Source organism: Scyliorhinus torazame, chromosome 4, assembly GCF_047496885.1.
Source record: "Scyliorhinus torazame isolate Kashiwa2021f chromosome 4, sScyTor2.1, whole genome shotgun sequence".
NCBI classification, from domain to species: Eukaryota; Metazoa; Chordata; class Chondrichthyes; order Carcharhiniformes; family Scyliorhinidae; genus Scyliorhinus; species Scyliorhinus torazame.
In genome coordinates, this window is record NC_092710.1 from 277,446,697 (window position 1) to 277,464,626 (window position 17,930).

The 17,930-nt window shown below is 47.9% G+C and overlaps 1 protein-coding gene across 3 annotated transcripts in view; it reads left to right on the plus strand.

Annotated features, from left to right (window-relative positions):
• Positions 1-17,930, plus strand: part of phip (pleckstrin homology domain interacting protein) — a 323,766-nt gene that overhangs the window by 226,140 nt on the left and 79,696 nt on the right. For all 3 annotated transcript variants that reach the window (XM_072499823.1, XM_072499824.1, XM_072499825.1), the window contains exons 23-27: positions 4,225-4,459; positions 4,645-4,764; positions 8,572-8,679; positions 12,124-12,248; positions 16,781-16,863. In XM_072499823.1, the coding sequence (XP_072355924.1) occupies positions 4,225-4,459; positions 4,645-4,764; positions 8,572-8,679; positions 12,124-12,248; positions 16,781-16,863 (671 nt within the window). The remainder of the gene's footprint in view (positions 1-4,224; positions 4,460-4,644; positions 4,765-8,571; positions 8,680-12,123; positions 12,249-16,780; positions 16,864-17,930) is intronic.

The following is a 17,930-nucleotide window of genomic DNA, read 5'->3' on the forward strand; positions in this document are numbered from 1 at the left end:
GCTATCCCTCAGTGCTTTACAGCAGTGTTTTTCAAACTTTTTTTCTTGGGACCCAGCGGACCTTTGGGATCCTCAATGGCCGCCATTTGCGACCCGTGCCGGCCGACATTAACGACTCACGCTGGCCGATCTTCGCGTCACACCATTATTGCTTACCTTTAATGCGGCAGGTGAGCCTGCTTGGTCCTCACAATCTCACTTGCTTCATCATTCAATGTTACATTTCTGCTAAGGACATCAGCTGACAATTTAAGTTCTCGTTGCATCCTTTGAAAAAAATCAAGAGATTTGTCCTCGAACTCGCCATGCTTAGTTTTCAAATGCCTTTGAAGATTTGAGGCTTTTAAATTTCACTTTCCAATACTTTCTTGCATATAACACACGTGGGCTTTGCATCCTGATTTGCATTGGCACAATTAACAAAGCCATACCTCAAGAAATCATCTTTATATTGCTTTGTTCCCGATTTCTGTTTCTTAATTGTTTGTTCACCAGAGGCCCTGGAGCTCTGGATATACTCACACCAGCACTGCTTTGTCCTGCCATGGACTCTCCTGAGAAGCTCTCTGCAGCAGGTTTTTTTGTGGCGGAAAGACTCCATCGTTCATATTTAATGGCCAGTCGTGGCCGGCATTCTTTTTTAAAAAAATGTTTAAAATGTATTTCCAATACCTGATCTTTCCAAGTTAATGACTTTTTAACAACTGAAAATTAAAACAATTTCAGTTGAGCATGCGCATCCTTTGTTTTAAATATATTCCCATTTCTTTAAAAATTCAAACACATACAGAAAAAAGTACAATCTTGTTTATACTTTACAAACTGTGACTTTAGATGAGATGAAGTAACTTGTCAACACATGCAATGTCACAATATTTCTTACTGGTTCTACTGCATTGTGCTATCCAAATATCCAAGTCATCTCATTCTCCATTCTTTCCAAAAGCACTTACTTCTTGGTTTCCAGAGAGTGGCGACACAAAGTGTAGGTTTCTTCCAGTGTTGACATTTGTCAGCTGTATTGACTGGCCTCGTTTGATCGGTATTACTCGCTGACAAACCTGGCCTGACTTCCCTCTCACTGTCCAGTAGCTGTTGCATCCACCCCAGTCACAGACTGCTGACCCCTTCCCGACCAGTACTTCATATTGTGGGAGTGCAAGTGGACGTTGTGCCAGCCATTGAACAGCTAGACCACGGAGCCGCAGGTCGCATACTACCACTTGGTGGCTGGGGATGAGCCGAGCAGCGCTCAGAGGATGAGAACCAGAGCGGAGCCCCAAACTGGGGCCACCGTTGTTAGCGGCGCACGCCCAAATGGATGTCTGTCAGCCCCTGCATTCCCCCCCCCCCCCCCCCCCCCTCCCACACTGACCAACACACAGCCCAGCCTGGCGCTGCCTCGCTCCCTCATTCACCACAACCAATCGGGACTGCCCGTGGCAGGCATTCTTAAAAGCCAGTCACGGCTGTTGAGGACATCTTCCTGCGATTGGGAACGCCACAACTGATCGCTCTGTGACCCTCCGACACCCACCCGCGGGCTGCAACCATGAGTTTGAAAAACCGTGCTTTATGGCCAATGAAGTACTTTTGAAGTGTGATCATTGTTGCAATGTGGCAAATAATGGCCAGTTTGTTCATAGCTCAACATAGATAAAAAACTGAGCTATAGTGGTAGCTAGCTTAAAGGACCAAGACAAGTAATATTGTAGTAATTTTGTTGTAACGATGCGCTCTGTGGATTGGCCAGTAGCCAGCCAAAGTCACAATATGTGTGTTATTTAATCCCAAATTGTATCTATTGACCTAACATTGCACAAAGCATTAAAACAGCATCACATCTAACCCTGAAACTGAGAAATTGACATCATGGTAGCTCTCGCATGGCACTTGTCGACTTTTCTGGTGGAAAATACTCCTCCAGCGGAAGCGTCATTGGATTGTCATTGACTGCAGATATGGTTCTCTTTGAGCATCACTAAAATTCTCCCCGCCGTCCCCCTCTCTCCCCGCCGTCCCCCTCTCTCCCCGCCGTCCCCCTCTCTCCCCGCCGTCCCCCTCTCTCCCCGCCGTCCCCCTCTCTCCCCGCCGTCCCCCTCTCTCCCCGCCGTCCCCCTCTCTCCCCGCCGTCCCCCTCTCTCCCCGCCGTCCCCCTCTCTCCCCGCCGTCCCCCTCTCTCCCCGCCGTCCCCCTCTCTCCCCGCCGTCCCCCTCTCTCCCCGCCGTCCCCCTCTCTCCCCGCCGTCCCCCTCTCTCCCCGCCGTCCCCCTCTCTCCCCGCCGTCCCCCTCTCTCCCCGCCGTCCCCCTCTCTCCCCGCCGTCCCCCTCTCTCCCCGCCGTCCCCCTCTCTCCCCGCCGTCCCCCTCTCTCCCCGCCGTCCCCCTCTCTCCCCGCCGTCCCCCTCTCTCCCCGCCGTCCCCCTCTCTCCCCGCCGTCCCCCTCTCTCCCCGCCGTCCCCCTCTCTCCCCGCCGTCGCCCTCTCTCCCCGCCGTCGCCCTCTCTCCCCGCCGTCGCCCTCTCTCCCCGCCGTCGCCCTCTCTCTCCCCGCCGTCGCCCTCTCTCCCCGCCGTCGCCCTCTCTCCCCGCCGTCGCCCTCTCTCCCCGCCGTCGCCCTCTCTCCCCGCCGTCCCCCTCTCTCCCCGCCGTCCCCCTCTCTCCCCGCCGTCCCCCTCTCTCCCCGCCGTCCCCCTCTCTCCCCGCCGTCCCCCTCTCTCCCCGCCGTCCCCCTCTCTCCCCGCCGTCCCCCTCTCTCCCCGCCGTCGCCCTCTCTCCCCGCCGTCGCCCTCTCTCCCCGCCGTCGCCCTCTCTCCCCGCCGTCGCCCTCCCCGCCGTCGCCCTCTCTCCCCGCCGTCGCCCTCTCTCCCCGCCGTCGCCCTCTCTCCCCGCCGTCGCCCTCTCTCCCCCCGCCGTCGCCCTCTCTCCCCCCGCCGTCGCCCTCTCTCCCCCCGCCGTCGCCCTCTCTCCCCGCCGTCGCCCTCTCTCCCCGCCGTCGCCCTCTCTCCCCGCCGTCCCCGTCCCCTCTCCCCGCCGGCCCCCTCTCTCTCTGCCTCCCCCCACCCCGTCGGGCCTCTCCCTCCCCCCCGCATGTTACCCCAGTGTCCCTTTGCCCACCTCTCCTGTCTCCCCGGTCTCCCCGCTGCCTCCCACTGCCTGTTCTCCCCTCTGTTGGTCCTTCTTCTTTCTCCGCCCCCAACACATCCTTTGACCTTGTGACACAGAAAAGTAAACACTTGGCAATAGTCTAAAGAAAGGGGACAGCATATTGTCTGACATCATACAGGCGTACCGGATTGTCCTGTTATAATCAATATAAAAGCTTTAGTTGGATTATGTAGCAACCTCCCGTCAGAATTTTTAAAATTATATTGTGTAAGTTTAAATATTGTACATTGCTAAGTTACTATATTCTTAAATTAAATAACTTGTAAAGTATATTTTGACAATATGGAAGAAGCTGACTCTTTCTCTGTACCTCCCACTCATCGACTCTCCTTCTCGTTGTGTCTTCTACTTCTCGCATCTCCAGCTTCCAACCCATGAACTCGCCGACCCTTCTGTTCCCGAACCTCCTGGGACCATTGTCCGCCTACTATCCGACCCTCCCGCTAGCCACATCCCTCTCTCTGACCCCTGCTGTGAGCGAGGGCTCAGGCAATGAATGATGAGAAGCAGGAAGCAATCTACAGAGTTGCCAAGTGGTGGGAGTAAGCCGCAAGTGGGGAGGCAGCAATTGGTTGATCAGCCAACAGAAGGTTCAGCAGTGACGGGGGGAGGTCAGGGAGTGGGAAAAGCCACCCCAAAATGACACCGATTGGGTCAGCACCCGACAGGAAACTGCATTAATGAGAATCCAATGATTGCCAAAAGTTGAAATTACTGTCCGTCATGACTTGTTCAACTTCCCGCATGTAGCTGTTCAGAAGAACCATCTGGGAAAAATTGGGTGCAGACAGCACTCTTTATTGGCCTAAAACCCAGCTGATAAATGCCCATATCTAAATTACTCTGCCATCAAAAAATATAGGCTGCTTTGCGCAGCCAAGCTTGTTCACATAACTGGAGAAAGCTGAATAAATTATTCGGCAAGTATTAGTGTAGTTTGGGCAATAAAATCAAAAAGTGCTGGAAGCACTTAGCACGTCAGGCAGCCTGTGCGACGACAAGAAACAGTTAGTGTTCCAGTTCAATGGCCGTTTCATTTATTATGGTTCTCTATTTCTAGTGACTATTCAAGTGACTATTCAGACTGGACAGCAGATGCCGGCATTAACCTCCAGCCCCCAAAGAAATCTTCACGGCAACAAGCAAAAAAAGCTGTCAGCAGTTCAGAAGATGATGGAGAAAAAGAGAAAGGGAAAGAAAAAGAGACCAAGAAGGAAAGGAAGAAGCATAAAGAGGATAAGGATGGCACAGCACCTCCAAAGATCAGAAGGAAACCAAGGGAGAAAAGAATAAAGGTGATGGTCTACTTGTGAAGATTTTTCAGTTCCTTCAGTGGAACAAAGTAGGAATGGTGGAGAATCAATTTACGAGAGCGTGTCTGTTTGAAAGTTGCTTATGCTAACAGATTGCACTACAGAGGCCATTTGCAAATAGCCGCACTGGAGAAATGTGATTGATAGAAAATGTTGTGATTTTATAGAGACCACCAGCTGGAGTCATACCGAAGCAGGGAGAAACTCTGGAAGAATGGCTTCCACCTGTGTGGATTACTGATACTATGCCCAGGCGCTGCCCTTTTGTACCACAAATGGGAGATGAGGTATCATAACTTTACGCTTTTACTGCTATGATAACTGCTTACTCTTTTATTTCAACATGGGATACATTTGGCCAGGTTGGTCTGGTTCATCTCACTGCCGTGAGAAAACCCCTTCGGTTTTATTAATTTTCACCTTTATATTTTATAATTTTCGCTTGTTGTGCATTGTTCTGAGAAGTGGCTCATCGATCATACTCAAAATGCAAATATATTGGTGTAATATCTGAAAATAGTGTACCTTTTATCTTTTGACTTTCCCATTCTTCTTCTCTTGTAATCTCCCATTACTCATTATGGGAATGGGCTGCAGGCTACTTCCAGACTTGTGGCTTGTTGAGCTATCGGATAACATGCTGGCCCTACAGCGGGCTGCAATGAGGGCAGCCCTATCCATGTGCGCCTTGTCTCCACCTGGCCTCCATCCTCCGGCTTCTCCTCAGCCTCTTCCTCGACTCTCTTCTGGACGTTCCGCTCCTCCAAGTCTTCATCAGTGAGGTTATCGCCCTGCTTCTGAGCCAGGTTACGTAGGGCACAGCAGTCCACCATGATGTGGGAGACCCTCTGGGGACTGTATTGTAGGGCCCCGCCGGACCTGTTGAGGCAGCAGAAATGCACCTTGAGGAGGCCAGTGCTCTGCTCTGTCACAGACCAGGTGGCACTGTGAGCCTCGTTGTACCAGGCCTGTGCTTTGGTTTCAGGCCTCTGCACTGGCCTCATCAGCAGTGACCTCAGTGGATAACCTTTGTTCCCAACAAGCTATCTCTGCAGCCTGGGGTACCCTCGAAAATTCTAGAGATTTGCAATTGCCCAAGGATGAAGCAGTCATGCATGCTCCCTGGAAAACGTGCACCCACATGCACGAACCTCATCTGGTGCTCGCACACCAGCTGAACATTAAGGGAGGGGAACCATTCCTGTTACCATTGCGCGGGTCGAGAGAAATGAGTGCAGTCAATCACCCCCTGCAGCGGTGGCAGACCAGATATGGTACCAAATCCCATAGCCCTTTGTTCCTGCTGAGCCTCGCCCAGGTCAGAATGAATGAAGTCCGATGCCCTTGCATAGAGAGTGTCCTTGACCTCACGGATGCACTTATGGGCCGATGACTGCGGAATACCACGCAGGTCACCCGTGGGGTCCCTGGAACGAACCCATCGCGAGGAAATTGAGTGCTGCCATGACCTTGATGGCTGCAGAGAGCGGGTGTCCTCCGCCTCCACGTGGTGCTACGTTGGAAGGAATATGGCACAGGTACCACACTGTCTCCCTGGTGAGACGGGGTTTCTTGCGGTGCATGTCTAACAGGTCCACAAAAGAGACACCGCCCTCTGTTCCTTTGGTGTGGCCGCCTGCCCTGCCGGCCCCTGGTCTCCTGGGGCTTGGTGTTCCCTGGGAGCTGCGCTCGTTGCTGCTCGAGCCTGGTGCTGCTCCAGCACTGTAATCAGCAGAGTTGCCAGCTCCATTCCGATATCTCTTCGTAAGCTGCGAGGAATCAGAGAGAAAGAGAGATAGACAGTCAAGTAGATGTCTCAGCCACTTAACTTCAGTACCTCCCCATACCCATTGGCCTCCTGGTACTGGAAGCAGCCAATCCAAACCTCATCTGGCTGCTAGCGCTCACTCATATCTCAGGTGCCCTTCCATTTCCATTGCATGACTGGTCCTTGTCAATGTGCTCACCCTTTCAGAGTCTGGCTTTCGCCTCTGGTTGTCTCCTCCCTTATTCTCTACATCATTGGGAGTTCTGACAGGAGGTTTCCATGTTCTCCCATCCCCCATGGGCAGGGCCAACTGGATGGTGATGTCCACCTTGAGGGCTAATGGATCCTCTGTGGCACGTGCTAGGGTTTGACACGTATGCAGACACAGTCCCTCTCGATCCAGTGTACCCAGAGGTTCATCCTTGAACCCTGAGTTTTCACCCCTATCCTTGACTTTGAATTCTTTTAGTTGGTCTATCCTTGACTATGAGACTGTGTGCAGCTGACATTGTTAAGGCTGACATTGTTAAGGCTTAACTCATGAAGGGCAATTAGTTTGACGAGCATGAAGCTCAGGAATGTTAGACCACAATTGTTTTCTGGTTCAGGGATAGGCAAGGCTTCTAGTCATCCTTCTTACTCAGGCTGCATAATTCTGCGATTTCACTGCTGTCAGGCCTCTAAACTCCTAGACAGCTATTCCTTTAATTTTCCCAGGAGCTAACCCGTGGGCTCTGTCCCCTAGGACTCCCTGGTACTAGGTGGAGACAGTGATGCGCTCCTCCTTCCTTCCTCTCTGAAGTCATTGCACCTGGTTTCTGTTTTTAAAAAGTAGTAGTAATTTGTGTGCGCATGACCTCACGCCTGGTGGGTGGGAAGATTTAATGAGGTCTGAAGATACAACTTTAATCTCTGAGCACATTATAATGCGTTCAAATTGATTCAAATCCGGTTCCCATGCTTCCTGGGTGTGAACCCGATCACGTCATTGGGGCGATCCCAGAAAGATTGGGCGCTGAAATGTCACTGATGCAAAACCCGTTTTTGGTCTCGCAATATTTTACAGCCATTATGGGTTTTGCACCCACAGCTAACGGGTCCACTAAATCCTGCCCACATGTCATTGTCAAGCAGAGAAGGAAGAGAGGAGATTGACTATCAGTTGACTGTTAATAGTCCATTATCACAAACTGCTCTTAATTTGGTACTGTTATAATCTGCACGGGTCTTACGGGGTAAGGATGATCAAGTACTCCGTGGATCTTGCAGAATACCAGCTCCCCTGATAATGGGGTGGGGGACACTTAACAATACTTGGTTTTGTATAAATAGAGTCAGCCAGTAAGGCACAGACTAGAGAAGACCCAGTAGGGAACTACTGGAGCTGTACATAATAATCATTGTAAAATAAAGGAAGTGTTTGTTTCGATCTACACAACCTCTTTGTTGCCCTTACAAATTCTACCAAATTGACAATATTAATCAGGTGGCCATAAGGGTGGTGCAGAGAAAGGGGCGGCCAGGTGTCCCTGAAGCACACAGAGTCCACCAACATTGTCGAGGCCTTCTCTGCCTGGGGGGACTGGGGTGCATTATTGTCTCTTTCAATCATTGATGTCTTGAGTTTCATTTGTGATTTGTTTTTGTTTAATGCAGTGCCCCTTTAAGGGATTATCCCTTTAGTTTGTCCCTCAGTTTATTTGATTTAGTTTACTTGGTTCTTTGATTTATCTCATAATAGGGTAGAGAAAAGGATACTTAGTGTTGCTTGATATTCCTACTACATGTCTTAACTGAGAAAACGTTCCATTCCATAGCACTAATATCTGTCATTTTCATGAATGCACAACTTCATCCCCACCAAAAAAAACTGTACTAACCTCCCTGTTATAGTGATTCCAAGATTCAAATTCAACATTTCATGCAGATAACTGTGTGAATTATGCATGAGTGATTGCTTCTAATGTGATTTATAATATATGTGAAAGCATATTTTTACTAGGAAATTTTTATTTGTATGTGAAAGGAGTGCCTTTTCATGCATCTGTGCTAAAGATAGCATTTGTTTCCCCATATGTACTTCCAGTAAATGTAAGTTTTAACATGAAGATAAATTAAAATTTTAGTTCTGCTTGTAATATATATCTCATCTGACAAATTGAGGAATTTTCATTGGTCATGATTGACTTATTATACATTGGCCCAGGAATCTTTCTTTACGGTCTGTGCTAAATCATTGCTTTGTAACATAAATTGATTGTTTATTTTAGTGCGTGGTTTTGGGAATAACAAGCTTGCTACAATTTTTTCAATGTTTGAATTCTAGGTCTACTATTTTCGACAGGGCCATGAAGCCTATGTTGAAATGGCTAAGAAGCTAAAGCTTTTTCGTATAAATACTAAAAAGCAGGCGTGGCACAAGATGGATTTACGGGTAAAGTATTTTTAGAGACATGTCGGCAGTTTGTCTGAGATCATTTGTGCAGGTAACGTTCATCAGGACAGTAGCTTAGAGAACCTTGGAGAGCGAGATTCTTGCGTAAAATGCCTTGCGGTGGTAATAATGAATTCTTGTCCATTGTCCTTGCAGAAAGTGCACTGTGACCTCCTGTGTCGGGGCTCTTGTGCATACTGAGATTTAACTTTTGTTGTTGGGTCTGCCAGAATGGCTCATGTTTGACTGCCTCTCCAATTTTATCCCCATTCTTCCCATCTCCCACCCTCCACTCCTTAACAAAGTTTGGAGGTACTTGTCCTCCCTGTAACTGTAAGGGGCACTTTGAGTATAAAAGAGACTCATTTTGTTACATCTCCAACCTCCATTCCTCTCTGCCAGCTGTTTTGTGTTGTGAACAATGAACGGGGCAGATGAAGAAATATCAAAATGCTCAGGGAAGCCCACCTCCCGTTGATTTTATCAATATTTGTAAGATATTGAACCTAGTGGCTTATGTAACAATGAAGTAGCCAGAAGCTGTGCTAACATTAGGCAGGATCTTAACTTGTATCCAAGCATTATAAGTATAGGCACGAAATTCAATGAATCACACCTTCTCTCTGCCTTTAAAGAGGAGAGGGCTAAAGATAGAGAATATGTCTTCAACACGAGTGTCCTCGACTCCAACCCGCAGCAAACTACCCGCCACCATCTCAGCACAACCCAGACCCGGCACGAGGTAGGAAAGGCCGTCCGAGAGCTAAAGAACAAGGGGACAGGAGCTGATGGAACCCAACTACAGTACTAAAGGGAAGCACTCTTCTAAGGAGGAGATCATGCCAGGAGATCTACGAGATGGCGTAATCATCACCATCTTCAAGAAAGGTGTCATGTCTGACAGAGGAATTTCCCTGCTGTTGGCCACAGGGAAGGTCTTCGCAAGTTTCCTCCTTAATCGCCTTCTTACTGTGGTTGAAGAGACCCTCCCAGAGTCGCAATGTGGATTCTGTCCACTAAGGGACACAACAGACATGATCTTCAACATAGGGCAACTACAAGAGAAATGCAGGGAACTCCACCAACCCTTGTATATGGCCTTTTTTGACCTCATAAAGGTCTTTGACACTGTTGTCTGTGAGGGATTGTGGAGCATCCTCTTTTTTTGCTGCGCCAAATGTTTGATGCCATCCTTCTCCGCCTTCTCCACAATAACATGTAAGCCACGATTATCACCAATGGATTCACCACAGACCCAATTTGTGTTTGGACTGGGGTCAAGAAAGGCTGTGTCATTACACAAATGCTCTTCTCAATCTTCCTTGCTGCAGTGCTCCATCTCACCCTCAGCTAGTTCCCTACTGGAGTGGAGCTAAACTACAGAACAAACTGGAATTTGGTCAGCCTCTCCCATCTGCAGGCCAGATTCAAGGTTGCCCTATCCTCTGTCATTGAACTACAGTATGCAGACAATGCGTGCATCTGTGCACACTCGGCCGAGCTTGAAACCATCATCCACACCATTACTGGGGTGTATGAGAGCATGAGTCTTACACTAAGCATCCATAAGACAATGTCCTTGACACATCTGTCCCCGACACACACCACTGGCCCCTGGTTATCAAACCTGGACCATTTTTCATACCCTAGGAGCCGACAGTCAAAAAGGTCAGTCTTCAGTGCCAGCGCAGCTTTCGGTCACGGAAGGAAGAGAGTGATGACAAGGACCTCAGATCTAGCACCAAGCTCATGATCTACAGAGCAGTCATAATAACCTCCTGTATGGCTCAGAGATGTACTATGTACAGCAGGCGCATCAAAACCCTGGAGATGTACCACCAGCGCTACCTCTGCAAGATCATGCAAATCCGCTGACAGGATAGGTGCACTAACATCAGTGTTCTCACTCAGGCCAACATCTCTAGAACATAGAACATACAGTGCAGAAGGAGGCCATTCGGCCCATCGAATCTGCAACGACCCACTTAAGCCCTCACTTCCACCCTATCCCAGTAACCCCTCCTAACCTTTTTGGACACTAAGGGCAATTAATCATGGCCAATCCACCTAACCTGCACGTCTTTGGACTGTGGGAGGAAACCGGAGCACCTGGAGAAAACCCACGCAAACACGAGGAGAACGTGCAGACTCCGCAGACAGTGACCCAGCGGGGAATCGCACCTGGGACACGGGTGCTGTGAAGCCACAGTGCTATCCACTTGTGCTGCCCTGAACTGAAGCATTAACAATATTTGATCAGATCCGCTAGGTGGACTACATCATCTGTATGCCTGACATGCATCTCCTGAAATAAGCGCTCACTCGGACCTTCGACAGAGCAGTTGAGCCCCAGAAAGGCAGAGGAAATGCTTCAAAGACACCCTCAAACCCTCCTTGGAAAAAGTGGAACCCCCCCCGCCAAAACTGCTGTATCCCTGGCCCAAGGCCTCCCGATGTGGAGGAAAAGCATCTGGGAAGGAGCTGAACAGTTTGAGTTTCATCGCCGAGAGCAAGATGAAGCCAAGGTTCGAGAGTGAAAGGACCATATGACAACCCGGACACTCCACCCACCCGCTTCTCCCATCGCTGCCTGTCCCAGCTGTGACAGGCTGTAAGCCGCGCATTGGACTCCTCGGTCACCTCAGCCATTTTTAGTGTGGAAGCAGGTCATCACCGACTAGGAGAGATGGCCTGGGATTCCTGGGATTGCTTGCTCTGGGTAATTCTTAAAGAATTATCAATTATAATTATGAATTATAATGCTCATTTGTTGGTGGGTTCAGCTGTGGATCTCCGTTCAAGTTTAGCAGCTTCTCCCTGTTGATTTCCTCTCCTGCCTCCACCAGGGCCTTATTCACAACAAATGTTGGGGGGGCGGGGTGAGGGCCTTATTCACAACAAGTGTTGGGGGGGCGGGGTGAGGGCCTTATTCACAACAAGTGTTGGGGGGGTGGGGTGAGGGCCTTATTCACAACAAGTGTTGGGGGCGGGTTGAGGGCCTTACTCACCACAAGTGTTGGGTTCGGGGCAAGTTCAGAGCGTGCATACTATGTTGGCGAACAGAGGCTCTACCTCTTTGAATTTCTCATGGAGCGTGATTTGGAAAATCCCAAACCTGACTATGGCCCTTTGTCCAAGCCAGATGCCAGACTGATGAAAAGAAAATCACTTTGTGTAATGAGCTTTTTCCTTTTACTGAGAAGCTGGACTCGATAAATAAAACGCAGGAATCTGCCACCGGGTTGCTCTTTAAATGATTAAATGCAAAGTCCTAAAAGGCTTATTTTTCTGTAACGGATGGAAGAAGGTTTCTCGTGCTTCACCAATGCTGTCAGTGTAAACCCACTGTTCTAAAAGTCCTGCTAAAACCAGCTGTACTCATCTCTGATGCAGACACAGCCACAGTTAAAGGTACAATATCAAATATATTTTTACTTTTTGCAGGAACAAGAGCTGGTGAAAATAGTTGGGATCAAATATGATGTGGGACCCCCATCTCTGTGCTGTATCAAACTAGCTTTCGTTGACCCAGACACGGGCAAACTGACAGGAGGCGCGTTTTCTATGAAGTAAGAGCTGTTTTTTTATCATAGGACGTAGTAATTGGACCTTGATAAATGGAATTGCCATCTACACAGCGGGCTCGGAGTGGGGGGGTTAGTTGGTGAGGTTGGTTCCGGTCTGGAGGCAAACATTGTCAGGAGAGGTGGCCGGAAACCCAGGGCAGGAGGCCCAAAATATCCCCGTGTCAGAGAGCAGTCACACTCCACCCGATACGTAAGAAACAGAAATAGCAATAATGTTACTGAGTTTTCTGGGCTTTTTCTGACCCAGCTCCTCATTTACCGCCAATATTCACTGTTCCTTTCAGAAGTTAACATTATGCCGGGTACCAAATAGCACTATAGGTATATATACCAAGAGATTTGTATTATGGGGCACAGCCTTTCATTCGCTGATGCTGCATAAAATTCAGTTGTTAAAATGGCGATGAGCAGAAAGAAGTTCATCGGAGGATCGGGGAGGTTGGGGGTTGGGGGGGGGGTTAGAGAAGGGAAGGGAGAGAAAGAGACAGTGCAGCCTACTTGTACCATTCCAGCCAGGACTGCTCTCTAGCTTCCACACAGGGGTCATATTTTTATGTGGGAGTGGGGTCCCTTTAGTCAGCGGGTCCCTGTGGGGGATCCATCTAGTTAGGGGGTCCTTGTGGGGGATCCTTTTAGTCAGGGTGCATCTGTGAGAGGTCCCTCTAGATGGGGGTTCCCTTTAATAGGGGATCTGTGTGGGGGTCCCTCTAGTTAGGAGGTCCCCGTGGCTGGTTTCTTCAGTTAGGGAGTCCCTTAGGGGGGGGGGGGGGGGGGGGGTCTCCCTATTCATGGAATAGGAAGGGGGTGTCCCTATTAAGTGGGTCTTGGGGGTGGTCTCCTAATTAAGTGAGTCCCTAGAGGTGTGGTCTCCTAATTAAGTGGGTCCCTAGAGGGGTGGGCTGGTAGAGGAGGAATGGGCAGGTGTAGTGCATTGTTGGGAGGGGGGTACTGGTAGCCCCTTGGCCCACCGCAAGGTCCACCATGCCAGGGAAATGCTGGTAGAGACCACAAGTGATCCACACTCACGTGATTCCCGGCCCCGGGAACTGGAGAATCAAGGAGAGCCAGAGCATTAGGTGCCAGGCCTGCTAAATGTATACAGTTTGGTCGTTAAGACCTAATTGAATTCATTTACATCCTCCCGCTGGCGCATGGTCATGAACCTTGATTCTGGCACTAGGGGTGGTTCGGAGCATGAGTTTGGGCACGGATCCCAATTTTGCGATTCTCTGGTGCATCGTGGGCCCCGGTACCCATGTAAACCGATGGAGAATCCAGCTCATGATTAAAATAAAATAAATTATTATTTCCACCTCTTTATAATGGACCAAAGATTATTCGGCCCACCTAGCCTGCACCAACCATGCTGCCCATCTGAGCTAAAATCCCCATCCCTTCTAGGATCCGTATCCCTCTATTCCCATCCTATTCATATATTTGTCATGTCACCTCTTAAAAGTCATTAGCGTATCTGCTTCCACTACCTTCCCAGCAGCGAGTTCCAGGCTCCCACCACCCTCTGTGTAAAAAAAACTTGCCCTTCGCACCTTAAAGCTATGCCCCCTAGTAATTGACTCTTCCACCCTGGGAAAAAGCTTCTGACTATCCACTCTGTCCATGCCCCTCATAATCTTGTAGACTTCTATCAGGTCGCCCCTCAACCTCCGTCGTTCCAGTGGGAACAAACCACTTTACTCCAACCTCTCCTCATAGCTAATGCTCTTCATACCAGACAACATCCTGGTAAATGTTTTCTGTATCCTCTCCAAAGCCTCCACATCCTTCTGGTAGTGTGGCGACCAGAATTGAACACTAGATTCCAAGTTGTGGCCTAACTAAAATTCTATAAAGCTACATAAAGCTTGCCAATTTTTAAATTAATGCCCCGGCCGATGCCTTCGACTACCTTCCCCACCTGTGTTGCCACTTTTAGTGACCTGTGTACCTGCACACCTAGATCACTCTGTGTAGCAATACTCTCAAGGGTTCTGCCATTTACTGTATATTTCATATCTGTTTTAGACCTTCAAAAATGCATTACCTCACATTTGTCTGGATTAAACTCCACCTGCCATCTCTCGGCCCAAGTCTCCAACTGATCTATATCCTGCTGTATCCTCTGACGGTCCTCATCGCTATCCGCAATTCCAGGAAGCTTTGTGTCATCCGCAGTTTATTAATCAAACCAGTTACATTTTCCTCCAAATCATTTGTATATATTATAAATAGCAAGGGTCCCAATACTGATCCCTGAGGAACGCCAGTAGTCACAGCCCTCCCATCAGAAAAGCACCCTTCACCTCTATCCTCTGTCTTCTGTGACCAAGCCAGTTCTGTATCCATCTTACCAGCTCACCTCTGATCCCATGCAACTTCACCTTCTGTACCAGTCTGCCATACTGAAGTCCATGTAGACAACATCCACTGCCCTACCCTCATCAAACATTTTTGTCACTTCCTCAAAAAACTCTATCAAGTTAATGAGACACGACCTTCCCTTCACAAAACCATGTTGCCTCTCGCTAATGCGTTCATTTATTTCCAAGTGGGAGTAAATCCTGTCTCGAAGAATCCTCTCCAATAATTTCCCTACCACTAACGTAAGGCTCACAGGCCTGTAAGTACCTAGATTATCCTTGCTACCCTTCTTAAACAAAGGAACAACAATGGCTATTCTCCAATTCTCTGGGGCCTTCCCTCTAACCAGTGAGGATACAAAGATTTCTCTCAAGGCTCCAACAATTTCCTCCCTTGCCTCTCAGTATTCTGGGGTGTATCCCATCAGGCCCTGGGGACTTATCTACCATAATGTTTTTCAAAATCCCCAATATCTCCTCCTTCTTGATCTCAACATGACCCAAACTATCTACACACCCTTCCCCAGACTCATCATCCACCAGACCCTTCACTTTGGTGAATACTGACCAAAATACTCATTTAATACCTCGCCCAATTCCTCTGGCTCCACGCATAGATTCCCTCCCCTGTCTTTGAGTGGGCCAACCCTCTCCCTGGCTACCCTCTTGCACTTCATATATGTATAAAAAGCCTTGGAATTTTCCGTAATCCTGTAGGCCAATGACTTTTTGTGACCTTTTTTTAGCTCTCCTGACTCCTTGCTTAAGTTTCTTTCTACTTTCCTTGTATTCCACACTTGCTTCCCTCCCAGCCTTGACAAATACTTTTTTATTTTTGACTAGGCTCAATATCTCTCGTTATCCAAGGTTCCTCAAAAAGGAGTAGATTTCACTTTGTAAAGTCAATGGAAATAGAAATTGGGAAAGTTGTGAAAGGGGCTGTCAACTCGCCATCATCTATTTTCTATTATCACACTAATCAAAGATTTACTCCAGTGTTCCCCAGTGCTGCAATCTAGTTCACTGCACTCATGATGGAGTCAATCATTACGCAGTTGTGATTAACCTATGATTGGATTTTTCTACTTCTGCATTCTCTGTATAATTTCTAAATGTCTCATCAAATGTCAGTATTGGGAAAAATGTCTAAAAATCTTCAATAACCTGCTGCCGATTCCATGGGGGGATTTCTGCTCCTGTTTTCGGAGCAACCAAAATTCCCGCAATGACGTAACGGAAATCCCAACTTCCAAAATAGATTAAAATATCATTATCAGTCTTATAGCTCCCTCCCCACCACCACCAGTTGGACTGTCTAATCATGTTGGCGTGAGGGCATGCCGACTTGAATCACGGCAAATCCCGCCAGAGGTGCACCAGTGAATACATTCCCCAGGGGGAGAAGATCATACTTGGGCGGTAACCTGGCACTGCCCAGGCATTGCCTCCAAGAAGTTGGGGGGGGTGCCTATTTGAGGGATTGTTGTATGGGTGCTCTGTTGGGAGGAGGGGGTGGGAGCTAGATGGGTTCTGGTTAAGACAGCGATGAGGAGGAATTTCTTCTCTCAGAGGGTAGTGAATCTGTGCGATCCTTTGCTGCAGAGAGCTGTAGAGGCTGGGTCGTTCAATATGTTCAAGCCTGAGATAGACAGATTCTTAATAATCTTTAGTGTCACATGTAGGCTTGCATTAACACTGCAGTGAAGTTACTGTGAAAAGCCCCTAGTCGCCACATTCCGGTGCCTGTTCGGGTACAAACTGGGATCATTCAGAATTCTTTCGGGACTTGTGGGAGGAAACTGGAGCACCCAGAGGAAACCCACACAGACACGGAGAACGTGCAGACTCCGCTGGGATCCCGGCCCTGTGAAGCAACAGCACTAACCACTGTGCTACCGTGTCGCCCATCAGTCAGGGAATCTTAAGGATAAGGCGGGAAAGTGGAATTGAGGATAATGTCAAATCTGTCATGATATCATTGAATGGCAGAACAGGCACGTTGGGTCGAATGGCCAATTTCTGCTCCTATGGCCGTGTGTGTTTATGACCTTATTCAGCAGTATTCCTGCTATTTCAACCTGTTTTCTTGAAGGGGGAAAACAATTGTGTTGTGTGTAAAGGGTTTAGTCTTTGTGTTTGTTTTTATCTTGCCTGTAGGTACCATGATATGCCAGATGTAATTGATTTTCTAGTGCTGCGTCAGCAGTTTGATGACACAAAATCTCGACGATGGAAGATTGGTATGTAAAGGCGGATCAAATGACTTTCCTTTGTTTTTGAGTGTTCTGTTTGGCATTGGTCATAAATTCCAAAGCTCATTATTTCAATGACTATAGTAGCAGAAAAACTATTGGGTGTCACCTCTGGTTAATAGCTCCTGTTTGTATCTATCTTGCAGAATTGTGATTGACTTTGTGACATTGAAGAAAGAAACCTAATAACCCAAATGCATGTGCTATATAGCAGTTTAACAAAAAATAAATAGCAGTCAATTATTTTAACATGAACATGGCATTGACAATGCATCGCAAGTATTCAACCCAGAACTGTGCACAGCTGATCTGACTGTGCCCCACAAAATGAGGCAGCTTATTGTACATTTTAATGGTTTTCAAGGTGCAGGTTTCAATAAACTGCCAGGGCTGCATTATTTAGCAAAAAATAGCCATGAAGTGCTTCTGGTTGCACATTCTACAACCTGCATTTTGCACTGGACCGAGGCAAATTAATGCCACGGTACACAAAGGAGAAGAATCTATATTTTGTTTTCCATTTCTGTAGCTAGAATTGGAGTGGGTGCCATATTTAAATTGCTCTCAGGCCATAATTGAACAACATTTACAGGTTGTGCATTGTATTTGAGTACTTATTTTCTGCTTGTTGACTACACTGGCAGGCACTAAGCCTTGGGTGCTCAGTGAGGTTTTGATCTCAATGACCAGTAGTTCAGGGTTGTGTCACTCATCATGTCCCCTCTTTTATCTACTGCATTCATTCCAAAGTTCCCAGCGAATATACGTTAGGAATGTGTGGGTGGTGCACTTGCATTAGATTGTTCATTATATGATAAAATATCATCATTTTAAAAAAACGTGTATTTGGCTCACTGTAAAGTTTCATTTGAATATTCATCATGTATTTTAATAAAATACTTGCACAGGGTCTCCCACAGTTGGACATGAAATTATTGAAATTTAAACAGGACATTGTGGAGCCAATAAGGCGAGCCCAATTTGTAAAATTGAACAAGTAAATATAAATGAAAAGGAGGGATGTGGGGAGAGGGCTGGGGAGTGGAAGTACATGA